Source organism: Suricata suricatta, chromosome 8 (assembly GCF_006229205.1).
Source record: "Suricata suricatta isolate VVHF042 chromosome 8, meerkat_22Aug2017_6uvM2_HiC, whole genome shotgun sequence".
In the NCBI taxonomy this organism is placed as follows: Eukaryota; Metazoa; Chordata; class Mammalia; order Carnivora; family Herpestidae; genus Suricata; species Suricata suricatta.
In genome coordinates this window covers 29,189,677-29,211,562 of record NC_043707.1, presented here as the reverse complement: position 1 = coordinate 29,211,562, position 21,886 = coordinate 29,189,677, and the positions used below count along the sequence as shown (strand labels likewise).

General features: G+C 48.5%; 2 protein-coding genes across 2 annotated transcripts; both read left to right on the top strand.

Moving 5' to 3' along the window:
- The first annotated feature begins 299 nt into the window (after positions 1-299).
- CCL24 (C-C motif chemokine ligand 24) lies at positions 300-2,718 on the top strand. The gene is made up of 3 exons (XM_029948606.1): positions 300-514; positions 705-822; positions 1,955-2,718. The coding sequence occupies exons 1-3, from the start codon at positions 442-444 to the stop codon at positions 2,121-2,123; spliced, it is 360 nt and encodes a 119-aa protein (XP_029804466.1). The 5' UTR covers positions 300-441; the 3' UTR covers positions 2,124-2,718.
- Positions 2,719-14,843: 12,125 nt separating this feature from the next.
- Positions 14,844-18,882, top strand: CCL26 (C-C motif chemokine ligand 26). Its single transcript, XM_029949878.1, has 3 exons — positions 14,844-15,072; positions 15,161-15,275; positions 18,594-18,882. The coding sequence occupies exons 1-3, from the start codon at positions 15,000-15,002 to the stop codon at positions 18,688-18,690; spliced, it is 285 nt and encodes a 94-aa protein (XP_029805738.1). The 5' UTR covers positions 14,844-14,999; the 3' UTR covers positions 18,691-18,882.
- Positions 18,883-21,886: the final 3,004 nt, after the last annotated feature.

Genomic DNA, 21,886 nt, shown 5'->3' with positions numbered 1-21,886 from the left:
CGAATGGGAGGAGATAGGATGGCTTTACCCACTTTCAGCTGAAGACACTAAGGCTCAGAAATGTGAGGGACTTATCCAGGATTCCACAGGAATGAACAGCAAGCAATCCCAAGGATCCTCACGAGCTTTCCAACTATGCATCTGAAACTTCTTCAGTCCACTTAGGCGGGGCAATCCTCTCCTCCTCCCCCACCCCCCAGCCCTTTCTTAGAATACGCCAAACAACCCCTGACTCAGCCACGCAAGAACTTCCCCTTGGCAGAATTCATGGGCCTCAAGGACTTTCAGGGAAGCCTGGAAGGGGTGAGGGGAGGCTCTGTCAGTGGGTGTTTCCTCTAGGCTGCCCTTATAAAAGGCAGAGGGAGGTCAGGGTGATCCTAAAGGAACGTAGCCGTCTCCTCTTGCACCCCAGCTTTAGGTCCTGAACTCCCTCTTCTGCACATGGCAGGCCTTGTGACCATGGTGGCTAGCCTCCTGCTCCTGGCCCTGTGCGCCCACAGCATTGCCCCTGCAGGTAAGGGCTCCAACTTGGCGTGGCTGGGACAGCACAGCAGAGGGTGGAGGAAGACAGGGCTGGGCTTGGGGAGGAATGCTGAGGAGCGGCGGCCCCGGCGCTGGCCTGGCCGTGCTGGGCTCCGGATCCGAAGCCCAGAGTCTCAGGCAGGCTGGCAAAGAACGTGGCTCTTCTCTCTCCCGTCTTTTAGACTCTGTGACCATCCCGTCTTCCTGCTGCATGTCCTTCATTCCCAAGAAAGTTCCCGAGAGCCGAGTCGTTAGCTACCAGCTGTCCAGTGGGAGCCTCTGCCCCAAGGCAGGAGTGATGTGAGTAACTCCCTCTCCCTGGAACCCGCCCCCCCTCCCCCACCCGGCCCCGCCAGCGGGAGACGGGCAGGGGGAGATGAACATTCATTCTGGGTCGCTGGGGAGTAAAGTCGGGAGGACCCGGATCTCTAATTCTGGGGAAGCCATCTCTCCTCTCTGAGCCTCGGCTTTCTCCCCCAGGAGATTAGGAAGTGGACTCCGAGACAATCATTTCCTGAGCACCAAAAATATACTAGGTGCTATTTGGGGGCCTATCCCATTACCTTAATTAACCCTCTGGGCCACTCTGTGAAGTAGGTATCATTATTCCCATTTTACAGAGAACAACCGAGGCCCAGAAAGACGACCTGCTCAAGGTCACTAGGACTCCAAATAACTTTCTAGCTGCCTCCCACACAAGGCAACGAACGTCAACTTACTTGATAACCGTGGCCTGCTATAGAACTGTGACGTGGGTGTTATCAGTAATTTTGCCCACTGGCACCAGAGCCGGTTCCCCAGTCTGGTACCTCCATCCCCCAGCTCAGAGCCAGCTTGGAAGAGGACGTCCCACTGCCCCTCCCTGCTCCAGAATCTTTATCGGGCACATTTTCTTGCATGTGGTGTGAATTCCCTGAAGGTTTTTTCCTTTTTTTTTTTTTTAAAGTTTATTTATTTTGAGAGAGACAAAAAGAGCACGTGTGAGCAAGTGGAGGAGGGACAGAGGATTTGAAGGGGGCTCTATGCTCACAGCACAGAGCCCTACACAGGGCTCGAACTTATGAACCGTAAGATCATGACCCAAGCCAAAGTCAGATGCTCAACTGACTCAGCCACCCAGGCTCCCCTCCCTGGAGGTCTTCAGTGTATTTTCTCCTTTCCTCTCCTCCCTGTGGGTAGACATTGTGTCTCTCTCTTCTGATCCAGCACTAACTAAAGGCAGGCCTGGGCCTCCCCCATCCAACAGGGAGGTTGTGAACATGTGGAATGAAGAGATGCTGACACACAGAGAAAAGACCCTGTTGTCAGTAACCGCTAGGGGGCCCCGGGCAGCAGCTTGCCCTCTGTGGGCCTCCACTCTCACCTCCTCATCAAGTGGAGAGTTCCAAGGTCACGGCCAGGTCTCAAGTGTACCCTGTCACCCTTTCCACAGCTTCATCACCAAGAAGGGCCAGAAGTTCTGTGGCGACCCCGAGGAGCACTGGGTTCAGAAGTACATGAAGAACCTGGACGCCAAGCAGAAGAAGGTGTCCTTGGGGCCCAGGGCGATGGGCATCAAAGCCCTCCAGCAGAGGCGCCCTGCGAGCAACACGGCCTTCTAACCACCGCCGGGCCCTCCGCTTGGGGCCTGTGAGCCAGCAGTGAGGAGGGGAGCTCGTGCATCCGGGGCCCCTTGCCTTCCCCCGCTGAGCTGGAGGAGAAGGTGCGGGAAGGAAGGTGATGGCCGTCCTCCCCGGGGCTAGGGCTGGCCCTTCCCTGCTTCCAGGCACCATCGGAGCCCAAGTGCCTCGGGCCCCATCTGCAGACACACGCTGCTTGTATCTAAAAGCTTAGCCTAGAGCTGGCTTCTTGGGTCCTCTGGTCTTACAGCGGGACCTGTGGGCGGGCTGTCTGTCTGTCTGGGCACGGGCGACCCGTCAACAGCTGCAGCTCTTCATCACGCTACAGATGCTCTGAGCCGGTACCACTTCCAGAATCCCAGGTGAATAAAAACTCAACCAGATATAGGGCTCTGCCTTTAAAGTGGGTTCTTTCCCTATATTTTGGGGATGGGAGGATAAAGTTGGGGCTCTGGTAGGAAAAGGATTCCGGGTTTTCCCCCATGTATGACACACTGTGTGATTTGCGTGTCAAGAGTTTAGACACAATTGTACTTCTCAAATAACAATCCAAATAAAGTGTGATCTCTCCTTTGAAGGTGATTGTGTCCTGCCTGTTCTCTTTCTGTGGGGACAGGATTAGGGTCTGAACAACAGGGTGTGTGCCCCAGAGACAATCCGGAGATGCCCATCGAAAGGAGTAAAGGCAGCCTGATCCCAGGGCATCCCAGGAGTGCTCTTAGCCTGTTCTTGGGAGTCCTGTCATGAACTTTATAAAAACATTCAAGGGGCGCCTGGGAGGCTCAGCCGGTTGGGTGTCTGACTTCGGCACAGGTCATGATCTCATGGTTGGTGGGTTCGAGCCCCATGTCAGGCTCTGCCCCACAGCTCAGAGCCTGGAGCCTGTTTCAGAGTCTGTGTCTCCCTCTCTCTCTGCCCCTCCTCTGCTCATTCTCTGTTTCTGTCTCTCTCATAAATAAATAAACATTAAAAAATATTTTTAAAAACATTCATGCAAAACAGGAATCAATTAAACAAATTTCGACAGCACACATTATTGCACAAGAAACTTGTAGGCATGACAAGCTATGAAATGAAAAAGATGGTCTCTGGCTTCAGAGGATTAGGGAGAAAAATAACACACACACTCACACACACTCACAAATCAAGAGCAGTGAGGGTTTAGTAGTGGTCCTACTTCGTAAGCTGCATGACCTTGAAACATGTCACAGTCGCTGTGTCTCAGTTTTCCTCCTCTGTAAAATGGGGATAGTAAGCCCTTTTACCCTTGGATTTTCCCCAGAAGCAGACCCTCAGACGAGGATCCCAGTGCAATCACTATGTACGGAGGACCATAGATGACAAGAGAAGTCTAACCCATGGTCTCTGCAGCAGCCAGCCTGGAAGGTCACAACTCGGTCAGAGACTGCCCGCTTCCTATTCAACCCCCATCCTGCCCTTTCCAAACTCAGGACCAGCCAGAGACAGAGCCAGCTGTATATACCCAAGTCAATCACAGAGATGTTCACTTCTCCACACCAACTACCTCCGGCCGAAGCACACCTGTGCCTTCCCGTTTGTCCGCTCTGAGCCCCTCTCCCCATTCCCTGGCCTCCTGTGGGACTCTAACAGACACAAATGAGAATGGCTGACTCTCCTGCTGTGGCAAGCTCTGAATGAACAACATGTTTGTCCTTATCTGGGTGGTCTTTGTTAATTTCCACAAGATAGTGTAGTCTGGCCTCACTTTCCACATCTGTAAAATGGGCATAATAGAGCTATCTATTTTGCGAGTTGCTTTTGAAGACCAAATAAGGCACTAACTTACAGGAAGCACTTAGCTCAATGCCTGCCATGTGGTAGAGGCTCAATAAATATTAGCTGAGGGCATGACCCAGGCCAGCTGGGAGGCAGAGAAGCTGAAGCTAGTCTTGCCCTGGGGTCGGGGCATCTGGCTTTTTTTAAATTGAAGTGTAAGTGACATTCAATATCCTGTTAGTTTCAAGTGTACATCAGAGTGATATGAATGTTTATATATTACGATATGGTCCCCACAATAAGTGTAGTTACTATCTGTCACCATACACATTATTACAATATTACTGACTGTAGGGGCGCCTGGGTGGCTCAGTCTTTTAAGCATCCGTCTTCGGCTTCGGTTGTGATCTCGCGGTTCATGGGTTTGAGCCCCACGTAGGGCTCTGCATTGACAGTGAGGAGCCTACTTCAGATTCTCTGTCCCCTGGGGTGCCTGCATGGCTCAGTCAGTTAAGCGTCTGACTTCGGCTCTGGTCATGATCTTGCACTCCATGATTTTGAGCCCCGCATCAGGCTTTTTGCTGACTGGTTAGAGCCTGGGCTCTGCTTCGGATTCTGTGTCTCCTTCTCTCTCTGCACCTCCACCTCTCACACTCTGTCTCTCTCAGTCTCTCAAAAATACATACACATTAAAAAATATATAAGTCAAAAAGAAAACCTTCAAAAAATAAATAAAACTTATTTTAAAAAAAGATTCTCTGTCCACCTCTCTCTCTGCCCCATCCCCTCTCAAAAAGAAATAAACATAAAAAATGTATTATTGACTATATTCCCTAGGCTGTATGTTACATCCTAGGACTTATTTACTTTATAACCGCAAGTTTGTACCTCCTAACCCCCCTCACCTCCTCACCCCTTCCCCGGCTGACATTTCGGGGGCCATTCCAGCAGCCTCTGTGCTCCTACTCCCTCCTGTCTCATTTCTCTGGTGGCCTTTAAATGTGTCTGGAGAAAGAAGGCACCGGTTGGGAGCAAGGGAATGGGCCACCAGATGTCCTGCTCTGCTTTGTCTGGCCTTGCTCTGGAATGAGAGTCAGGGACAGGATGGCCGCTTTGTGTCTGGTGAGGGATACCCTCCTGTCCTACTTCTGAACAGGCCACCAGCACAAGGACACATGCCCTGAGTCACCCACACTTTTTCTCCAGCTCCCTTGGGAAGGAGACATTCTGGAGAATGGAAGGCGTGCCAGGAGCTGGTCAGGGAGGGACTGGGTTTGGTTTGTGGCCACGTTAGGGCCAAGGTGCCCTGTGTCTGGAAGAGCTGTTCACCACCGGCAAAACCTGTCATAGGACCCTTTCAAAGTGAGTTAAAAGCTCTTTCATAAGTGCATGCAGCTGGTTATGTTGAAAGGCATGACTGAAACCCAGGAGTGGAAGAGGAAGAGAGCCCTTGAGTCCATGAGGCCGAGGGAGAAGGAATGAAAGAGTCGCTGGACAGCTGTTCGCAGTCCCTACTGGGCTTCAGAATCGGCTGTGAAGATCTGAATACAGATTCCCGGGCCCTGCTCCACAGGGGGTGACTCGGACTCTGCCAGGATGAGACCTAGAAATTTGCGATCTTTTTTTAAATGTTTATTTATTTATTTTGAGAGAGAGAGAGAGAGAGAGAGAGAGAGAGAGAGAGTCTCAAGCAGGCTTCATGCTGCCGGCCTGGAGCCCAACATGAGGCTATCGAGCCAGGAACCATGAGATCATGACCTGGGCTGAAATCAGGAGTCAGACATTCAACGACTGAGCCACCCAGGTGCCCCAAATCTGCAGCCTTTTAAAAAGTTGCCCAGGGGGCCCTGGGTGGCTCTGTTGGTTAAACCCCTGACTTCGGCTTAGGTCATGATCTCACAGTTCATGAGTTCAAGCCCGGCTTCAGGCTTTGTGCTGACAGCTGGGAGCCTGGAGCCTATTTCAGATTCAGTGTCTCTCTCTCTCTCTTTCTGCACGCCCCCCCCCAACTCTCACACTCTGTCTCTCTCTCAAAAATAAATAAACATTTAAAAAATGTTTTTTAAGTTGCCCAAACTGGTGTAGCTACTGTGGAAGAGTATGAGGTACCTCAAAGAAGTAAAAACAGAACTATTCATCCAAGAATTCCACTCCTGGGTATTTCTCCAAAGGAAAGGAAAATACTACCTTGAAAAGATACGTATGCCCTCCTCATGTTCACTGCAGCATAATTTACAGAGGCCAAGATACGGAAGTAACCTAAGTGTCTATCGGCGGGTAGATGGATAAGGAAAAGGTAATGTATATATACACCATGGAAAATAATTAGGCCATAAACAATCCTGCCATTTGTGACAACACGGGCGGAACTTGAGGGCGTTTGCAAAGTGGAGTCAGGCAAGAAAAGACAAATACTGTATGATCTCATTTATAGGTGGAATCTTTAAAAAAAAATGGACTCGCAGATACAGAGAACAGACTGGTGGTGGCCAGAGGTGGGTGGGGTGGCGTGGGTGCAGGAAATGAGCGTAGGAGGTCAAAAGGTACCAACTTCGGAGCAGAAGATGAGTAAGTCCTGGGGGAGTTCTGTGTGGCACGGAACTAGAGTTAACAATACCGTCTTGCATATTTGAGAGTTGCTAAGAGATTAGGTCTTAAAAGTTCTTCCTGCATGAAAAAAAAATTGTAATTATGTGCAGGGACAGGTGTGAACTTATCCCGGTGACCATTTCACAATAGATATATGTATCCAATCATGTTTTGCACTTGACAGTGATATAATGTTATATGGTCTCGGCGGCTCCTGTCTTTGGCTGCAGCGGCAAAATAAAGGTGGGGACATCATCAAGTCTTCTATTTGTTCAAAGCTTTTGAACTTTTCAAGCCCCCCCCCCCCCCCATTGCTCTTTCCTCTCCTCCTGCCTGATTTTTCTTCTCTCTCCAGACAGCCAGCCTACCTACTGGGCTCAGCGAGGCTCCATCCATCTGCTGAGAGGGCAGCCATGTCACGATGACAGTCCCTGCTCGGCTGTCCCCCCAAGTAGATCAGTTCTTCCAGAGAGACTGCTTCTCTTCTTCCCAACCCCCACTTTCTTCTTGGAAACAGATCTGCCTGGAAAGGCTCTTCTGGAGGAGGGAGATGTTTTGCCATCAGATCCAACTTTGGGATCTTGCCGATCTATTTATTCTGCAGAATTCCATGGCCTTGTTTCTCTGGATTGAACCTCTCTGTTAAAGGTCTCTAACTTCCCAGAATTACAGATCTGTTAGTTTCCAGTGTCCGCTGAAGCTGTGGGCTGGACTCCCGGGCCTCGAATGCTCAGCCCAAAGGGGACATCGCGAGGACCCCTTGAATGCTCAGCCCACCCTCCACACCCCCAGCTCCCTTCTCCTCCTTGGCTCCCACCCAATCCTATCTGTGGCCCTGCTGCTTCTTGGCCACTCTCAAGTCATGGCTTTTGGGTCTCTGCGTTTTCTGATTCCAGGAAAAGATACCTTGCTACTGGCTTTCCCTAGAAATGTCACTATCCTTCTGACGTTCTAACTTCTGAGCAGTGACAAGCCCTACGGAACAGGTGCTTCTTGCCAGGACACCGTGGGTCTGGCCTGGTCATGGTAGAGTCCAGTGACCCTTACTAGGGATCACCAGGAGACACTTCTCATGGGCCTCAAAATCAGGAAGAACTGTTTTGTACCAGGCAATGGGCAGTTGGATTTTGTGTTCTGGACCTTGTGAATCCTGGGACCAATTGCACTTTTTTTTTTTTGAGAGAGAGAGAGAGAGAGAGAGAGAGAGAGACAGCATGAGCAGGGGAGGGTCAGAGAGAGAGGAGACACAGAATCTGCTGACAGCTCAGAGCCTGATGTGGGGATCAAACCCACTAACTGTGAGATCATGACCTGAGCCGAAACCGGATGCTCAACTGACTGAGCCACCCAGCAGTCCATGTGTCAGTTCTTTGAAATTTTGCCAGTTCTTGTAGCCAAGAACAGGTGCAGCACCTTATCTATATCCAGCCCTTATTTGCCCTTTCCTTTGATATCTTCACTCAACTGCAGGTTAGTTTTGGATCCAGGACAGAACCTGGAGCAAGCTAACCTTAAGGCCCTTTCTCAGAGGGAGGGGGGCAGGGGACAGGGCACACTCAGAGGCAGGAGAGGGTACAGACTTGGGACAGACCTGGCTTTGAACTTCAGCTCTGCTGCCTGAGAGCTGTGTGACCTTGAACAAATTACCTCCCCTCTTGGAACCTCAGTTTCCTCGGATGGAAAGCATTGGCCTAATAAAACCTCCTTCACAGGCTGCTTTGGGGATAAATGGAATAACTGGTAACATGCAAATGGGCGAAAGGTTTGTCTTTTCCGATTCCAGGGTACATGTTTTTCTTGGTTTGACTCCAGCCTCTTTCTATCAGACTCAAACTAGGATGGAATTACCTCTTGCAGGGGGCTGGCCAGCTCTGAGGAAATGTTCCTAACATACTGGGTCCCCTTCTGACCTCCCCCCATGTCCAGGTCTCACTGGGATTGTAGATAGAGGACACATTTCCATTCACTCAACTGCGCTCTTGTCCACAGTGTACCTTCAGAGCCTGGGGCAGTGCCTGGGCACCTTGTGAGAACCCAGCAAACATTTGTTACATAAATAGATTCCAGACTCTGTGCTCAGGGCTTATGAAGGCAAACAAGAAGCCTTCCTCCCGGTTCCTTGATGGTGAATTGCAGGGGGAGGGGGAGGGTACCAACGGAGAATAACCAGCATGTTGTCCTTCAAGGCTAAGTGCAAAGATCACTTTCTTTAAAGGAAGCCTCATCCTCTCCCCCTAGCTTCATTCAGACTCCCTCGATGTACCTTCCTGAAACTTTCTATGTTTCTGCATCAAAGTGCATGCCCCCAGTGTAATTAATAACTTATTGGGTAATTGTTTTCTGCTTGATGTTTATTTCCTCCGCGAGACCACATCTGTCTTGTTTACCTCTGGATCTCAGCATCTCGCACAGTGCAGAGAACAAAAAAAAAAATCATTTGTTGCATAAATGAGTCAGTGAAGAAATGAATGGGAAGAGCTCAGAGCCCAAGAAGGAAGGGGAGCCGATGTGCGTGGAGATGCCGTCTGCAGTTCAGCCCTGTACTGGCGGACAGCCACCCAATGCAGCTGGGAAGGAAAGATGGAGGAAAGGCTTCCCCGAATAGATGACACGGGTCATAAGCGGGGAGGGTGGAGCCTTTGCAGGCACAGAACCGGACGTTCTGCCCCCAGCAGGAGAAATATCTGTTGCAAACTATCCTCCAAAGTATTTTGCGCTCAAATCTTCGCCTCAGGATCTGTTTCTGGGAGAACCCAGTCCGCGTGGTCTGCCGTAACAAAATAGCAAGACTGGGGGCTTAAATCACAGACATTTATTTCTGAGGCTGGAAGTCCGAGGTCAAGATGGCAGCAAACTTGCTTTTTCCTGGGGCCTCTCAACTGGGTGTGCTGGTGGCCACCTCTCCACTGTGCCTTCCAATGGCCTTTGTTCTGTGTGCTCATCCTTGGCATCTCTTCTGCCTGTTATAAAGACTCCAGTCCTATCAAATCAGGGCCCCACCCTTAACCTTAATTACCTCTTTTTTTTTTTTAATCTTTATTTATTCTTGAGAAAAAAGATAAAGAGTGCAATCGGGGAAGGGGCAGAGAGAGAGGGAGATACAGACTCTGAGACAGGATCCAGGCTCTGAGCTGTCAACACAGAGCCCAACGCAGGGCTTGAACCCATGAACTGTGAGATTGTGACCTGAGCCAAAGTCAGACAGTTGAGCATCCGACTCAGTCGACTGAGCCACCGAACTTAATTACCTCTTTAAAGATCTTACCTCCAAATACAGTCACACTGGGCATTAGGGAACACAATTCAGTGTGTAATGAGGCAAATCAGCTAAAAGGAAGGTGGGCCTAGAGAGACAAGCCCAGAGAGGCCCGATTCTGGGACAGTGTCCTGAGTAGCGAGGAATGCAGATTACAGTCCAGACCTCAGGAGCCATATGGGATTGAGGGTTCTGAGATATCCATACACATGTGGGGGGAAGGCTGGCTAGCAGGCTAGAGGATAGGGGTCATGGGCGTCAACCATAGGGACCAGGCTGGGGGGCAAGAGAGCATTATCCATGCAGGATTCAGTAATTTGTCCACCATATCATTTCCTTCTCCTTCACCAATTTATTGAAATATAATATACATAGACACTTTTCCAAAGAAGACAACCAGATGGCTAACAGACACATGAACAGATACTCAACATCACTTATCAGGTAAATAAAAATCAAAATCACATTGAGGTACCACCTCACACCAATCAGAGTGGCTAGAATGAACAATTCAGGAAACCACAGAGGTTGGCAAGGAACCTTCTTGCACCGTTGGTGGGAATGCAAACTGATGCCGCCACACTGGAAAAGAGTGTGGAGGTTCCTCAAAAAATTAAAAATACCCTATGACCTAGTGATAGCACTACTAGGAACTTATCCAAAGGACACAGGAGTGCTGATGCATAGGGGCACATGTACCCCAATGTTCATAGCAGCACTGTCAACAAGAGCCCAGATGTCCACCAACCGATGAATGGATAAAGAAGATATGGTATATGTATGCAATGGAATAGCACTCAGTGATGGAAAAGAATGAAATCTTGCCATTTGCAACTACGTGGATGGAACTGGAGAGTATTATACTAAGTGAAATAAGTCCGCCAGAAAAAGACAGATATCATATGTTTTCACTCATATGTGGAATCTGAGAATCTTAACAGAAGACCATAGGGGACGGGAGGGGAAAATAAGCTACCGAGAAAAAGGCAAACCATAAGAGACTCTTAAATACAGAGAACAAACTGAGGGTTGATGGGGATGGGAGGGGTCGGAGGGGAAGCGGGGAAAATAGGATATGAGACACTTGTAGGGATGAGCACTGGGCGTTATATGTAAGGGATGAATCATGGGAATCTACTCCCGAAGCCAAGACTACACTGTATTTAGCTAACTTGACAATAAATTATTAAAATAAAAAATAAATATAATATACATAATATAGAAGGGTAATATATCCTAAGAGTATAGCTCAATGAATTTTCACAGGGTAAAAAGGTGCACCAGGACCCAGATCAGGGAACAGAGCAAGTCAGCCCTCCCCCAGAGTTCCTCTTGGGCTTTCCTTCCGGGGATTATCTCCAAAGGTAACCATGATTTTGACCTCCATCCTTATAGGTTAGCTCTGCTTGTTTGGTACTTTATACACATGGAATCCTACCATATTTGTCTTTCGTATCTGGCTCCTTTTCCCTAGCATGGTGCATGTGATTACAGTCCATTCTCACTGTTACATGGTATTAGATTAAGTTAATAAATCACAATTTATCTTCCATTCTAATGTTGCAGATATTTGGGTAGTTTCCAGTTTGGGGTAATTATGAACAATGTCTTTTGGCGAACACATATACACGTTTCTTTTCTTTTCTTGTGTTTTTCTTTTCTTTTTTAAGTAGGTTCTACGCTGGGCATGGAGCCCAGTGCAGGGCTCACATTCATAACCGTGAGATCAAGACCCGAGCTGAGATCAAGAGTCAGACACTCAACTGACTGAGCCACTCAGACATCGCACACGTGCACATTTCTGGTCAGTATATCTCCAGGAGCAGAACTGCTGGATCACAGAGGACGTGTGCATTCAACATTAGTAAATACAGCCAATGTTCTCCACTCCCACCAGGGTATGTTTCCAAGGGCCCATAGCCTCACTTTTTTCTTTTTAATTTTTTTAAACTCATTATTTATTTTTTAGAGGGAGAGAGACAGAGTGTGAGCAGGGGAGGGGCAGATAGAGGGAGACACAGAATCTGAAGCAGGCTCCAGGCTGAGCTGTCAGCGCAGACCCCTACACAGGGCTTGAATCCATGGATTGCGAGATCACGACCTGAGCCAAAGTAGGATGATCGACTGAGCCACTCAGGTGCCCCAATAAATTCTTAATTTTAATGTAATGCACTTTGTCAAGGTCTTATTTATTTATTTATTTATTTTGTAAAGTTTATTATTTTGAGAGAGAGAGAGAGAGAGAGACAGAGTGTGAGTGGGGAGGGGGAGAGAGAGGGAGACACAGAATCCAAAGCAGGCTCCAGGCGCTGGGTTGTCAGCACAGAGCCCAACGCAGGGCTCAAACTCACACACCGAAAAATCATGACCTGAGCCAAAGTCAGACGCTTAGCCAACTGAGCTACCCAGACCCCTGTAGGTGTAATTAATTCAGTCATTGGTGATTGGGGATTAATTCACCTTCAGCCCCCTCCCCTCCACAGAGCTTGGGGGGCGGGGCTGAAAATTCCAACTCCTATAACCACTTGGCTGCTCCCCCTGGTCACCAGCCACCTCGCTGGTGGTTTATCTGGGGCTTTTCAAAAATCACTGCATTAAGTGTGTAAAAGGGGCTGGTTATGTGTCACAAGACACCCCGTTCATCTTTATTGCTCTGGAGCTATTTCAAGAACTGAGGACAAAAGACCAAATATTAAAAAAACAAAACAAAAGATGCTCCCATTACTCTTCCAGCTTAGAAAATTATGCAGATTTTATGAGCTGTGTGCCAGGGGCTGCAGGCCAAACATCTGTTTCTTATAAACCACACTATGACAAGAGCCCATCCCTGTCCAGTATGACCTCGTCTTAAGTAATTACAGCAGCAAAGACCCTTTTTTCCAAAGATGATCACATTCCAGAGTTCTGGGTTGACTTGAATTTGGCGGCGGTGGGGAGGACACTCTTTAACCTGATACCGACGTGTTACAAAAATCTCCCCACCCCCGCCACCCCGCTGCGGATTGCCTTTCCATTCCCTTCTCAGTGCCTTCCAATGAATCCAAGTTCCAAACGATCAACGATTTACTAGCCCCTTGTGACTAGTGTTGTGTCCCATTTATGAAACCTCTGGGTGCCCAGCACCCTGCCGCCGCTGAAGCAGGAACTGGTGTGTGAAGGCAGCCAGTAGGAAGGGGTGGGGTAAACTGAAGGCATGGGGGTGGGGGTGGGAGGCTCAGCCAGAAGAAGAGAATGTTGGGGGACAAACATGATAATCACTGTAGCAGGTGCTGTGGGGGCCCCACGCTCATCCCCTTATCGTTCACACCTGTGAGCTAAGGGCTGCTGCTGAGGACACCTGCCTGGCCCCAGAGCCTTCCCCCTGATCCCAGAGCACGCTCAGCCCGCTCCCAGGACAAGATGGGGAGGCGGCGCAGCCTTCAACAAGCAGAGGGGTGAGGAGTTAATATCCTACTTCCTCATCCTGCCATTGGGACACCCCACGCTGTGTGTGCTCGTGGCTGAAACTGCATGATCACCCGCCTCTCCGTGGGCGCCCTCCCTTCCCCCACCTCTGTCCCTTCCCTCCCCCCCCCTCCCTGTCCCCTCCTCTCCTTGAAGTCTTCTGGGATTACCTCCTTCACGAAACTGCTTGCACTCGGGTCCTTGTCTCCTCTCCTGTTTGAGGGGAACCCAAACTAAAACAATGGCCTTCAAATCAGCCCAAACCTCAATTTCCTCATCTTCCAAAAGAAGAGAAATTAGGCATTTTGGAACAGAACTGGTGAATTGCTAGAAGCAATGGAAATAAAGATTTCAGCCAAATTTAAAAAATTTTTTTACATTTATTAATTTTTGAGAGACAGAACATGAGTGGGGGAGGGGCAGAGAGAGACGGAGATACAGACTCCTAAGCAGGCTCCAGGCTCTGAGCAAGCTGTCAGCACAGAACCAGACATGAGGCTCCAACCCACGAACTATGAGATCATGACTTGAACCAAAGTCTGACTGACTGAGACACTCAGGTGCCCCTATTTCAGCCAAAAAAAATTTTTTTTGAGAGAGACAGTGTGTGTGTGTGTGTGTGTGTGGAGGAAAGGGGCAGAGGCAGAGAGAGAGAATCCCAAGCAGGCTCCATGCTCAATTGTGGATGTTGGGATCATGATCTGAGCCAAAATCGAGTTGGACTCTCAGCCAACTGAGCCACCTGGATGCCCCAGATTTCAGCCAAATTTTGAAAAGAACCTAAAAGGACTTTGTCAAAGTCCAAGCTTAGTTTGTGACAAGGTCAGCAGTGAGTCCAGAACAGTCTAGATGACTTGGATGGGTGGGTGGGGGTGCGCTCTTTTAAAGGGTCCCTGATAGCTATGAAAAATTCTATGGTCCTAGGTGGCTAGTGGATTTTTCTTTTACCTTAAACTAAAAAATATAAAGCCCTGGGGGGCATCATCTGGAGGACCGGGGTGGATATGACTGAACACAGTGCCATGAAACACAGATCTGCAAGCCCCTCTCTGCCCCCATCCCGCCCCCCCAAAGACTCTCCTGGGGAAATTCACCCCCATTCTAGAATTCACTTTCCCCATTTTAGACACATCTGGCTAAAATATGGATTCCTGGGTACCCCTCCCAAAAAGCCTGACCCAGGAGGTACAAAGCAGGAACAGGGACTATAGTTGTGTGTGGGGGGGGAGGTGTTTTCAGGCTCCAGGAAATTGTGATGTCCTGTAACCCTCAAGAGATAGCTCTCAATGCTCCCAAGCAGCTCTGGCACTGTGTGTCTGGTGAGGTGTGGGTGGCACTGAGAAGGCAGGATCTCGGACACATGCCAGACCATTATTCTTCAACATTCATTATCATGGCTGGGCTGCTCTATGCTCCTGTCCTGACACTGTATTACACCAAGAGATAAGCAGAGTTTAGGAAGCAAAGAAACCTTTGGTCAAGCGCCAGAAATCAATCCAGAACAACATGAATTAAGTCAGTTCTGGAGAATTATTATTTCATTTCCTCTGCTTTTGCTTTTCAAATGGGAAAGCATTGATTCAGACAAAGCACAGGGTGGGAGGGTTGGGCAGAAACTCCCAATGGGGTGCTGGCTCCTCCCCATTCCTTTTCTTGCCAGTCTTCCTCCGGTAATAGGTTGTTCCTACAGGATAGGGTCAAAAGAGCTGTTTTTGCCTCAACTATAAAATTCTCTGGAATTCTCTTCAGGGACGACTCAGCCCTATAAAAGGGGGTCCAGTGGAGTCAGGGGAACTTGGAAGGACGCTGTGAGGGGCCCAGCTTGTAGCACCATGAAGAGCCTTTCCGTTGGCTTTCTTGTTCTCCTGATCTTCGTCCTGAGTGTCCAGCTCGGAGTCGCCATACGTATGGACCTGTCCCACTCCTTTCTCGGGCAGGCTGGGAGGAGAAGCAAAGGGCCACCTCCAAGCTCCTTCCTCTCCCTGTCTTTTAGGTGGCAGTGATGTGGCCAACTTCTGCTGTTTCCATTATAGCCACAAGATCCTTCCTTGGAAGCGGGTGCATTCCTATAAATTCACCAAGAATAGCTGCTCCCACCCGGCTGTGATGTGAGTATTCCTTGTTTGGGCTTTCAGGGTTCTTAATGGCCACATGATTGCACGGGTGCCGGGCAGACCCCCACAGTGCCAAGATGAGCCTCAGGATAGGAATGTGGTAACTTGGGTCCTCACTCTGCCTCTGCCACTAACAAGTGTGATCCTTGAGCCTTGGTTTCCTAACTTTCATACCATGTGCCAGTCATGTGTCAAGCAATGTGCTAAGTGCTGGGTATAAAAGAGAGAACACGGGCGCCTGGGTGGCTCCATCGGTTAAGGATCTGACTCTTGGTTTTGGCTCAAGTCATGATCTCACGGTTTGTGAGTTCGAGTCCTGCATTGGGCTCTGTGCTGACAGTGTGGAACCTGCTTGGATTTCTCTCTCTCTCTCTCTCTCTCTCTCTCTCTGCCCCTTCCCCACTTGCTCTCTCTGTCTCCCTCTGTCTCTCTCTCAAAAATAAATAAATAAACCTAATAAATAATAATTAAAAAAAAAGAGGGGGCACCTGGGTGACTCAGTTGGTTAAGTGTCTGACTTTGACTCAGGTCACGGTCTCACAGTTCATGGGTTCGAGCCCTGCATCAAGCTGTGTGCTGACAGCTTGGAGCCTGCTTCGGGATTCTGTGTCTCCCTCTCTCTCTCTCTCTGCCCCTCCCATGCTCATGCCGTCTCTCTCTCTCCTTCAAAAATAAACAAACACTAAAAAATTTAAAAAGAGATTGAACAGCCCGTATAGCCCTTACATCCAGCATAAGAAAAGAGTGTTACCAGGTGTTTGCACAAAATGGGGAATCGTGACTGTCCTGAAGAGAGAGCCGGAGATATTGGTCATTGCTAGGGAGACAAAACTTCATCTCTTCCCTTTCAGAGGCTCTGGCTGAGCCTGAGAAGGAAATTGACAAGAAACAGGTAACAGCCAAAAAATTCCCACAACGTTTACATACACATGGGAGCCCCCATAGGAAAGCAAAGGCCCAAAGAAGGGCCCCAAACCCAGATGCCTTGATGCCAGCTTGAACAAAGAGAGTCGACTGGGGAAATGTGACTAAAATCTCCGGGCTCCGCAGGACAGTAAGACCCACCTTCACAAGGTCTGTTTGTAAAGAATTCTCTTGGCCTTGACTTCCTGTCTCTGGCGATAGGAGTACTTCTCTCGGCCTTGCACAGGAAGGGAATTATTTTCACAGGGGAATTCTAGCTCCTGCTTTCAGGGGGAAAAGAGGAGGTCAGAACACCCTTCTTGCACCTGCTGGGATTTGTTTTGTTTTTAAGTGTCTTTAGCTCAAGATAATCCTATGTCAAAGTGACAGATTTGGGGGCGGCATCTTCTGTCACCCTTCATCATAGTCACACGAGGACCTAACTTGGTGCGGAGGTCTCCCAGGGCACATGACACAGACACGGAGCCCCTCCAGAATGTGGGGGAGGGGCCCTGGTGATGAGGGAAGGGTGGAAGAGGGACGTGCCAGGCAGAGAGCAGAGCAGCAGGTGTGTGGGGAGGAAAATGTCGCTGACAAGGAGGCAGATAGACAGGAGCCAAGTCATGCCAGGCTTGCCAGTAGCAGGAGAGAGCACAGGCCTCACAGGGCCCCTGGCAGGACTCAGGAGGTGCTGCAAAGCACCTGTGCCTACAGAGTAAATGTTCAGCAAATGGAAGCTATTATATATTATATAACTTATAAATGTTATAATATTTAAGTGCAAATACATAGGGAGGGACCGCTCACCAAGGACGTGGGGTTCCTGAATGTGAGAGAGAGAACTGTGCAGAAAGGGAGATAAGGGGCTCCAAAGACAGACCTGAACGTCATCGTTTTGAGACAGTGAAGAACAGGAAAGGGAGGGGCGCCCGGGTGGCTGAGTCGGTTGAGCTTCAGGCTTCAGGTCATGATCCCACAGTTTGTGGGTTCGAGCCCCGCATCAGGCTGTGTGCTGACAGCCTCGAGCCTGCTTCGGATTCTGTCTTCCTCTCTCTCTGCTCCTCCCCCATTTGTGCTCTGCCTGTCTGTCTCTTTCTCTCTCAAAACTAAATAAACACTAAAAGGAAAAGAAAAAAAACCAAGGTGGTTCTAAGCTCCAGCATAAGTGTCCCCATGAACTAGGCAAAAACCCCGTAACCTTCTGTGACTTTGCCTGTGAGGTCACTTCTTCCACAATCTGACACCAGTCCATGAGTCCCTAAGGCTGACCTAAATTTCTTTCAATGGGAGTGATGTCAGAGAAATTCACAGCTGTGCTTTCAAACGGTTCACAGAGCCCTGCCTCTCCCTTACTCACCCCTCCCTCTTTGGGCTCTACTTCCCAGCCTGTGCTGGAGGCTGCCCTAGAGCCCTACCTAGGTGACCTGCAAGTGGCTCCAAGCTAGAGCGCCCCTGACCTAGGCTCTCACCACCTTCAGGAGTGGACTCAGGGGACAGAGGCTGGAGGACATTCAGGGATATCAACCACCACCCCCCACTCGCCACGAGCGCGCCCCTTGTGAGGAATGCAGGAATCACGTAAAAGTGGCCCCTGCAACAGCTCAGGATAATGTGGTTAAGAATTAAACAGCATGACCGGCTTTTATCTCCCGTTTTAGCCTGAAGATCTGATGTGCTATAATTCCATGAATTAAAAATAATAAGGACTAAAAAAAAAAGAAGAATTAAGCAGCATGATGCATATGAGGTACTTTGTGGGAGGTTGAGGCAAAGGTTCTAAATTGGGTGGTGGTAATGTTTGCATCATCCGTGGATCTACTGAAAGCCAGTGAATTATAATTATGTGCTTTATTTTTTAATTTAAAAAAATTTAATGTTTTATTTATTTTTGAAAGAGAGAGAAAGAGACAGCATGAGCAGAGGAGGGTCAGAGAAAGAGGGAGACACAGAATCTGAAGCAGACTCCAGGCTCTGAGCTGTCAGCACAGAGCCCAACATGAGGCTCGAACTCACAAACGGTGAGATCATGGCCTGAGTCAAAGTCAGGAGCTTAACTGACCAAGCCACCCAGGCACTCCTAACTATACACATTAAAAGAGTGAATTGCATGATGTGTGACTTCTGTCTCAACAAAGCTTTTTCTGTTAAAACAGAATTAAGAGGCGCGGTACAGGTGGCATGCCTCAGACTAGAGTTGTTGGAAATGATTTTCTGGGGGAGGTGGGCCTAGAGGCAGTGTCTCCAGTAGAAAACAGGATGGAAGGGAGAGATGGACCCGAAGAGAGACGAGAAACGATGTAACACGTACAGCGCGGCCAAAGAAAGTCAGTCAAGTGGCTGGCCCCCCCTTTCTATCTCTTTGGGGGGCAAAAGTTCTCAGTATTGACTGTCAGCTTCTCTTTTCTACAGATTCACTACCAAAAAAGGCCACAAAGTCTGTGCACACCCAAAGGAAAAATGGGTGCAAAAATACATTTCTTTACTCAGAGCACAGAGGCAACTGTGACCTGTTGAATCTTGAGACCAAGGATACCTGGACCCGGCTCTTGAGATTGCTGTCCTTGGCGGAGCCTGGAGAGTTTCTTGAGCAGAAGGCCCCGTGGGCGGGAGGAGGAGGAGAGGTTTGAATAAAGATTTCTCCATTAAGACTGATGTTCTCCTAAACATTCTTATTCAATAAAAGCTGAGTCTTCTTCAAAGAAAAGAAACTGAGTCAGTATTTTCAGCTGATTGCGGGGCAGGTCTGCCCATTCCCCGCATGGACACTGGTATGGAATTCTTCCTTATGTTTCTGCGCAAAAAAAAAAAGAAAGAAAGAAACAAACAAACAAACAAAGAAACCGAGGGGCAGTTTAATATGTTTTGGTAAAATGCCCATTAAATGTTTTCACGTTAGAGAGTAAGTTTATGTTACTTGGAAAATGAAATTCTGTGATCCCCTCATGGCCTGTTGGTGCTGCGTAAATGAAATGCCTCCATATTTGGCAGTTTTCTTTTTTTTTTTATGGTTTTTATTTTATTTTTGAGAGACAGAGAGAGACAGCCTGAGCAGGGGAGGGTCAGAGAGAGAGGGAGACACAGAATCTGAAGCAGGCTCCAGGCTCTGGGCTAGCTGTCAGCACAGAGCCTGACGCGGGGCTCGAACCCACGAACCGTGAGATCTGACCTGAGTTGAAGCCGGACGCTTAACTGACTGAGCCACCCAGGCGACCCGGCAGTTTTCTTATACGGTGTCCATCAATAAACCTAAATATTGTCTATCTACTGTCAACCTTAGAAATTAAACAACAGAGGCTCCTGGGTGGTGGACAACTCTTGGTTCAGCTCAGGTCATGATCCCAGGGTCATGTGATTAAGAACTATGTCAGGGGCTCAGTGTATAGAGCCTGCTTAAGATTTTTAAGATTCTCTCTCTCCCCCCCCCCTCTCTCTCTCTCTCTCTCTCTCTCTCGGGCACCTGAGTGGCTCAGTCAGTTGAGCATCAAACTCCGGTTCAGGCAATGACCTTGTGGTATGAGAGTTCAAGCCCTGCATCAGTCTCTCTGCTGTCAGGAAAGAGCCCACTTTGAATCTTCTGTCCCCCTTCTTTCTCTCTGCCCCTCCCTTGCACTCTCTCTCAAAAATAAAGTAAAACATTCTCAGGGCACCTGGGTGGCTCAGTTGGTTAAGCGTCCGACTTGGGCTCAGGTCATAGTCTCATGGTTTGTGGGTTTGAGCCCCGCGTTGGGCTCTGTGCTGACAGCTAGCTCAGAGCCTGGAGCCTGCTTCGGATTCTGTATCTCCCTCTCTCTCTGACCCTCTCCTGTTCTCACTGTCTCTCTCTGTCTCTCAAAAATAAATTTTAAAAAACATTAAAAATTAAAGAAAAAAAAGAAAGAAAAAAAAACAAAGGAGGAGTTCAACCTTCTACAGAGGAAAAGAGAAAGTTGTGAAGGGTTGTTTGGAACAAAAAAGCTCATTGGAGGAAAAGGAGAACTAGAAGTGGCTGTGACTGCTCATTGGCTGTGGCTTCTCATGGCTGTGGCTTCTCATTGGCTACAGTTGAGGGCAGTTTGCAGTTGCTGGGCAGATTGGAAATCTCCCTTCTTCCTGCTGGGCTGTGTGAGTGGTGGTGCCTGAGCCGTCTCCCTTTTTTTTTTTTCCTTAATTTTTTGTAATGTTTATTTATTTTTGAAGAAGAGAGAGAGAGACGGAGTGTGAGCAGGAGAGGTTGGCAAACAGAAAGGGAGACACACGGAATCCGAAGCAGGCTCTAGGCTCCGAGCTATCAGCACAGAGCCCATCACAGGGCTCGAGCTCAAGAGCCATGAGATTATAACCTGAGCCAAAGTCGGACGCTTAACGAGCCACCCAGACGCCCCTCCTCTTTTTCTTTTTTCTTTTTTAAATAAGTAGGCTCCACGCCCAGCATAAAGTTTGAATTCATAACCCAGAATTGAAGAGTCACATGCCCTACTGACCAAGACAGCCAGATACCCCAGTCCCTCCTCCAATTTTGAATGAGATTTTCTTTATTCATTTTCACATTCCCCCCTTTGGGTCAAGTTCTTAACCTCGAAATCATCACTGTTCAAAACCCAGTCTTTCCATATTTAGTGGTTTCGTCCATGGGTGCCAGGAAGGCGCCTTTCCTGATTGTCACGTTGCCTGTCAAAGGGAAAGTGCATCGCAAATGGAAACCATTGAAGACCTCCGTGTGAGTAACAAGGAAGGGTAAGAGAAATAACTTATGGGTGTTCGCCATTTAAAGTCTGTATCTTATCAAGGTTGTAATCATTAGAGATTATCTAAAAGCTTTGAGCCAGCATCACCCATTTCTACAAAAGGTTTCATGGGCAGCATGAAACAAAACAAATGAGGAGCAGGATAATAAACCCAATTTGCATCATGGTCCTAGATCAGGAGCTGAAAGCTGAAGGTAACCAGCTAAGGAGATCAAAAGACCAAGGGTCAGTTAGGGGCCAGGTTTTTCTCCTAGCCCCAAATAACAAACTGTTCGAAATTCCTGAGATTATTCCCCTCAGCAATGCCCTGGGAGATACCGATAATGGTGTTACCTTTCCAGGCTAATGCCAAGTTAAGCAATGAATGGGAAGAAGAAAGAATTTCAGATTCAAATTATCTTGGGTGGAAGCAGTCTATGTCGATGTGGGCTGCTTGTCCTAATCGTTTGATGCAGAGGGTCCCCAGTGTTCCTGTAAAACCAGCCGTCAGGGGGCGCCTGGGTGGCTCAGTCAGTTAAGCATCCAACTCTTGATTTCAACTCAGATCATAATCTCTCAGTTTGTGAGTTCCAGCCTTGCATGGGTCTCTGCACTGAGGAGTCTGCTTGGGATTCTCTCTCCTCTCTCTTTGCCTTTACCCTGTCCGCTTACTCTCTACTCTCAAAATAAATTAATAAACTTAAGGGGGATAAAAAGACCAGCTGTCAGGCAGAGGCTTCTTTGGCTGTGAAATCTGTACGTAAGCTTCAGGTCCTCGGGGTCTGGTTACCATCCAAGCAGTGAGGAGGGCCTGGCATAGTCTTTTTCTAGGAGGTTCAAGGACAGTCTTTGTTCCTAGTGATTCCAAATCAGAAGGCTGGGATAAAATTGGAGGTGTTATTTTGGAGAGTCATAGCCAGATATTTGAGGAAACCAGAAGAATCCGGGGTCCAATTCAATTTGCAGATTTACCACAAAATCTCAGAGACAATAAAGAGG

Bases quoted from the DNA above. Each gene is read 5' to 3' on its own strand.
- CCL24 (XM_029948606.1), top strand. From the start codon at position 442: ATGGCAGGCCTTGTGACCATGGTGGCTAGCCTCCTGCTCCTGGCCCTG. The intron at 515-704 runs GTAAGGGCTCCA...CCCGTCTTTTAG, and splicing joins CCACAGCATTGCCCCTGCAG to ACTCTGTGACCATCCCGTCT. The intron at 823-1,954 runs GTGAGTAACTCC...CCCTTTCCACAG, and splicing joins TGCCCCAAGGCAGGAGTGAT to CTTCATCACCAAGAAGGGCC.
- CCL26 (XM_029949878.1), top strand. From the start codon at position 15,000: ATGAAGAGCCTTTCCGTTGGCTTTCTTGTTCTCCTGATCTTCGTCCTG. The intron at 15,073-15,160 runs GTATGGACCTGT...CCTGTCTTTTAG, and splicing joins CCAGCTCGGAGTCGCCATAC to GTGGCAGTGATGTGGCCAAC. The intron at 15,276-18,593 runs GTGAGTATTCCT...TCTTTTCTACAG, and splicing joins TGCTCCCACCCGGCTGTGAT to ATTCACTACCAAAAAAGGCC.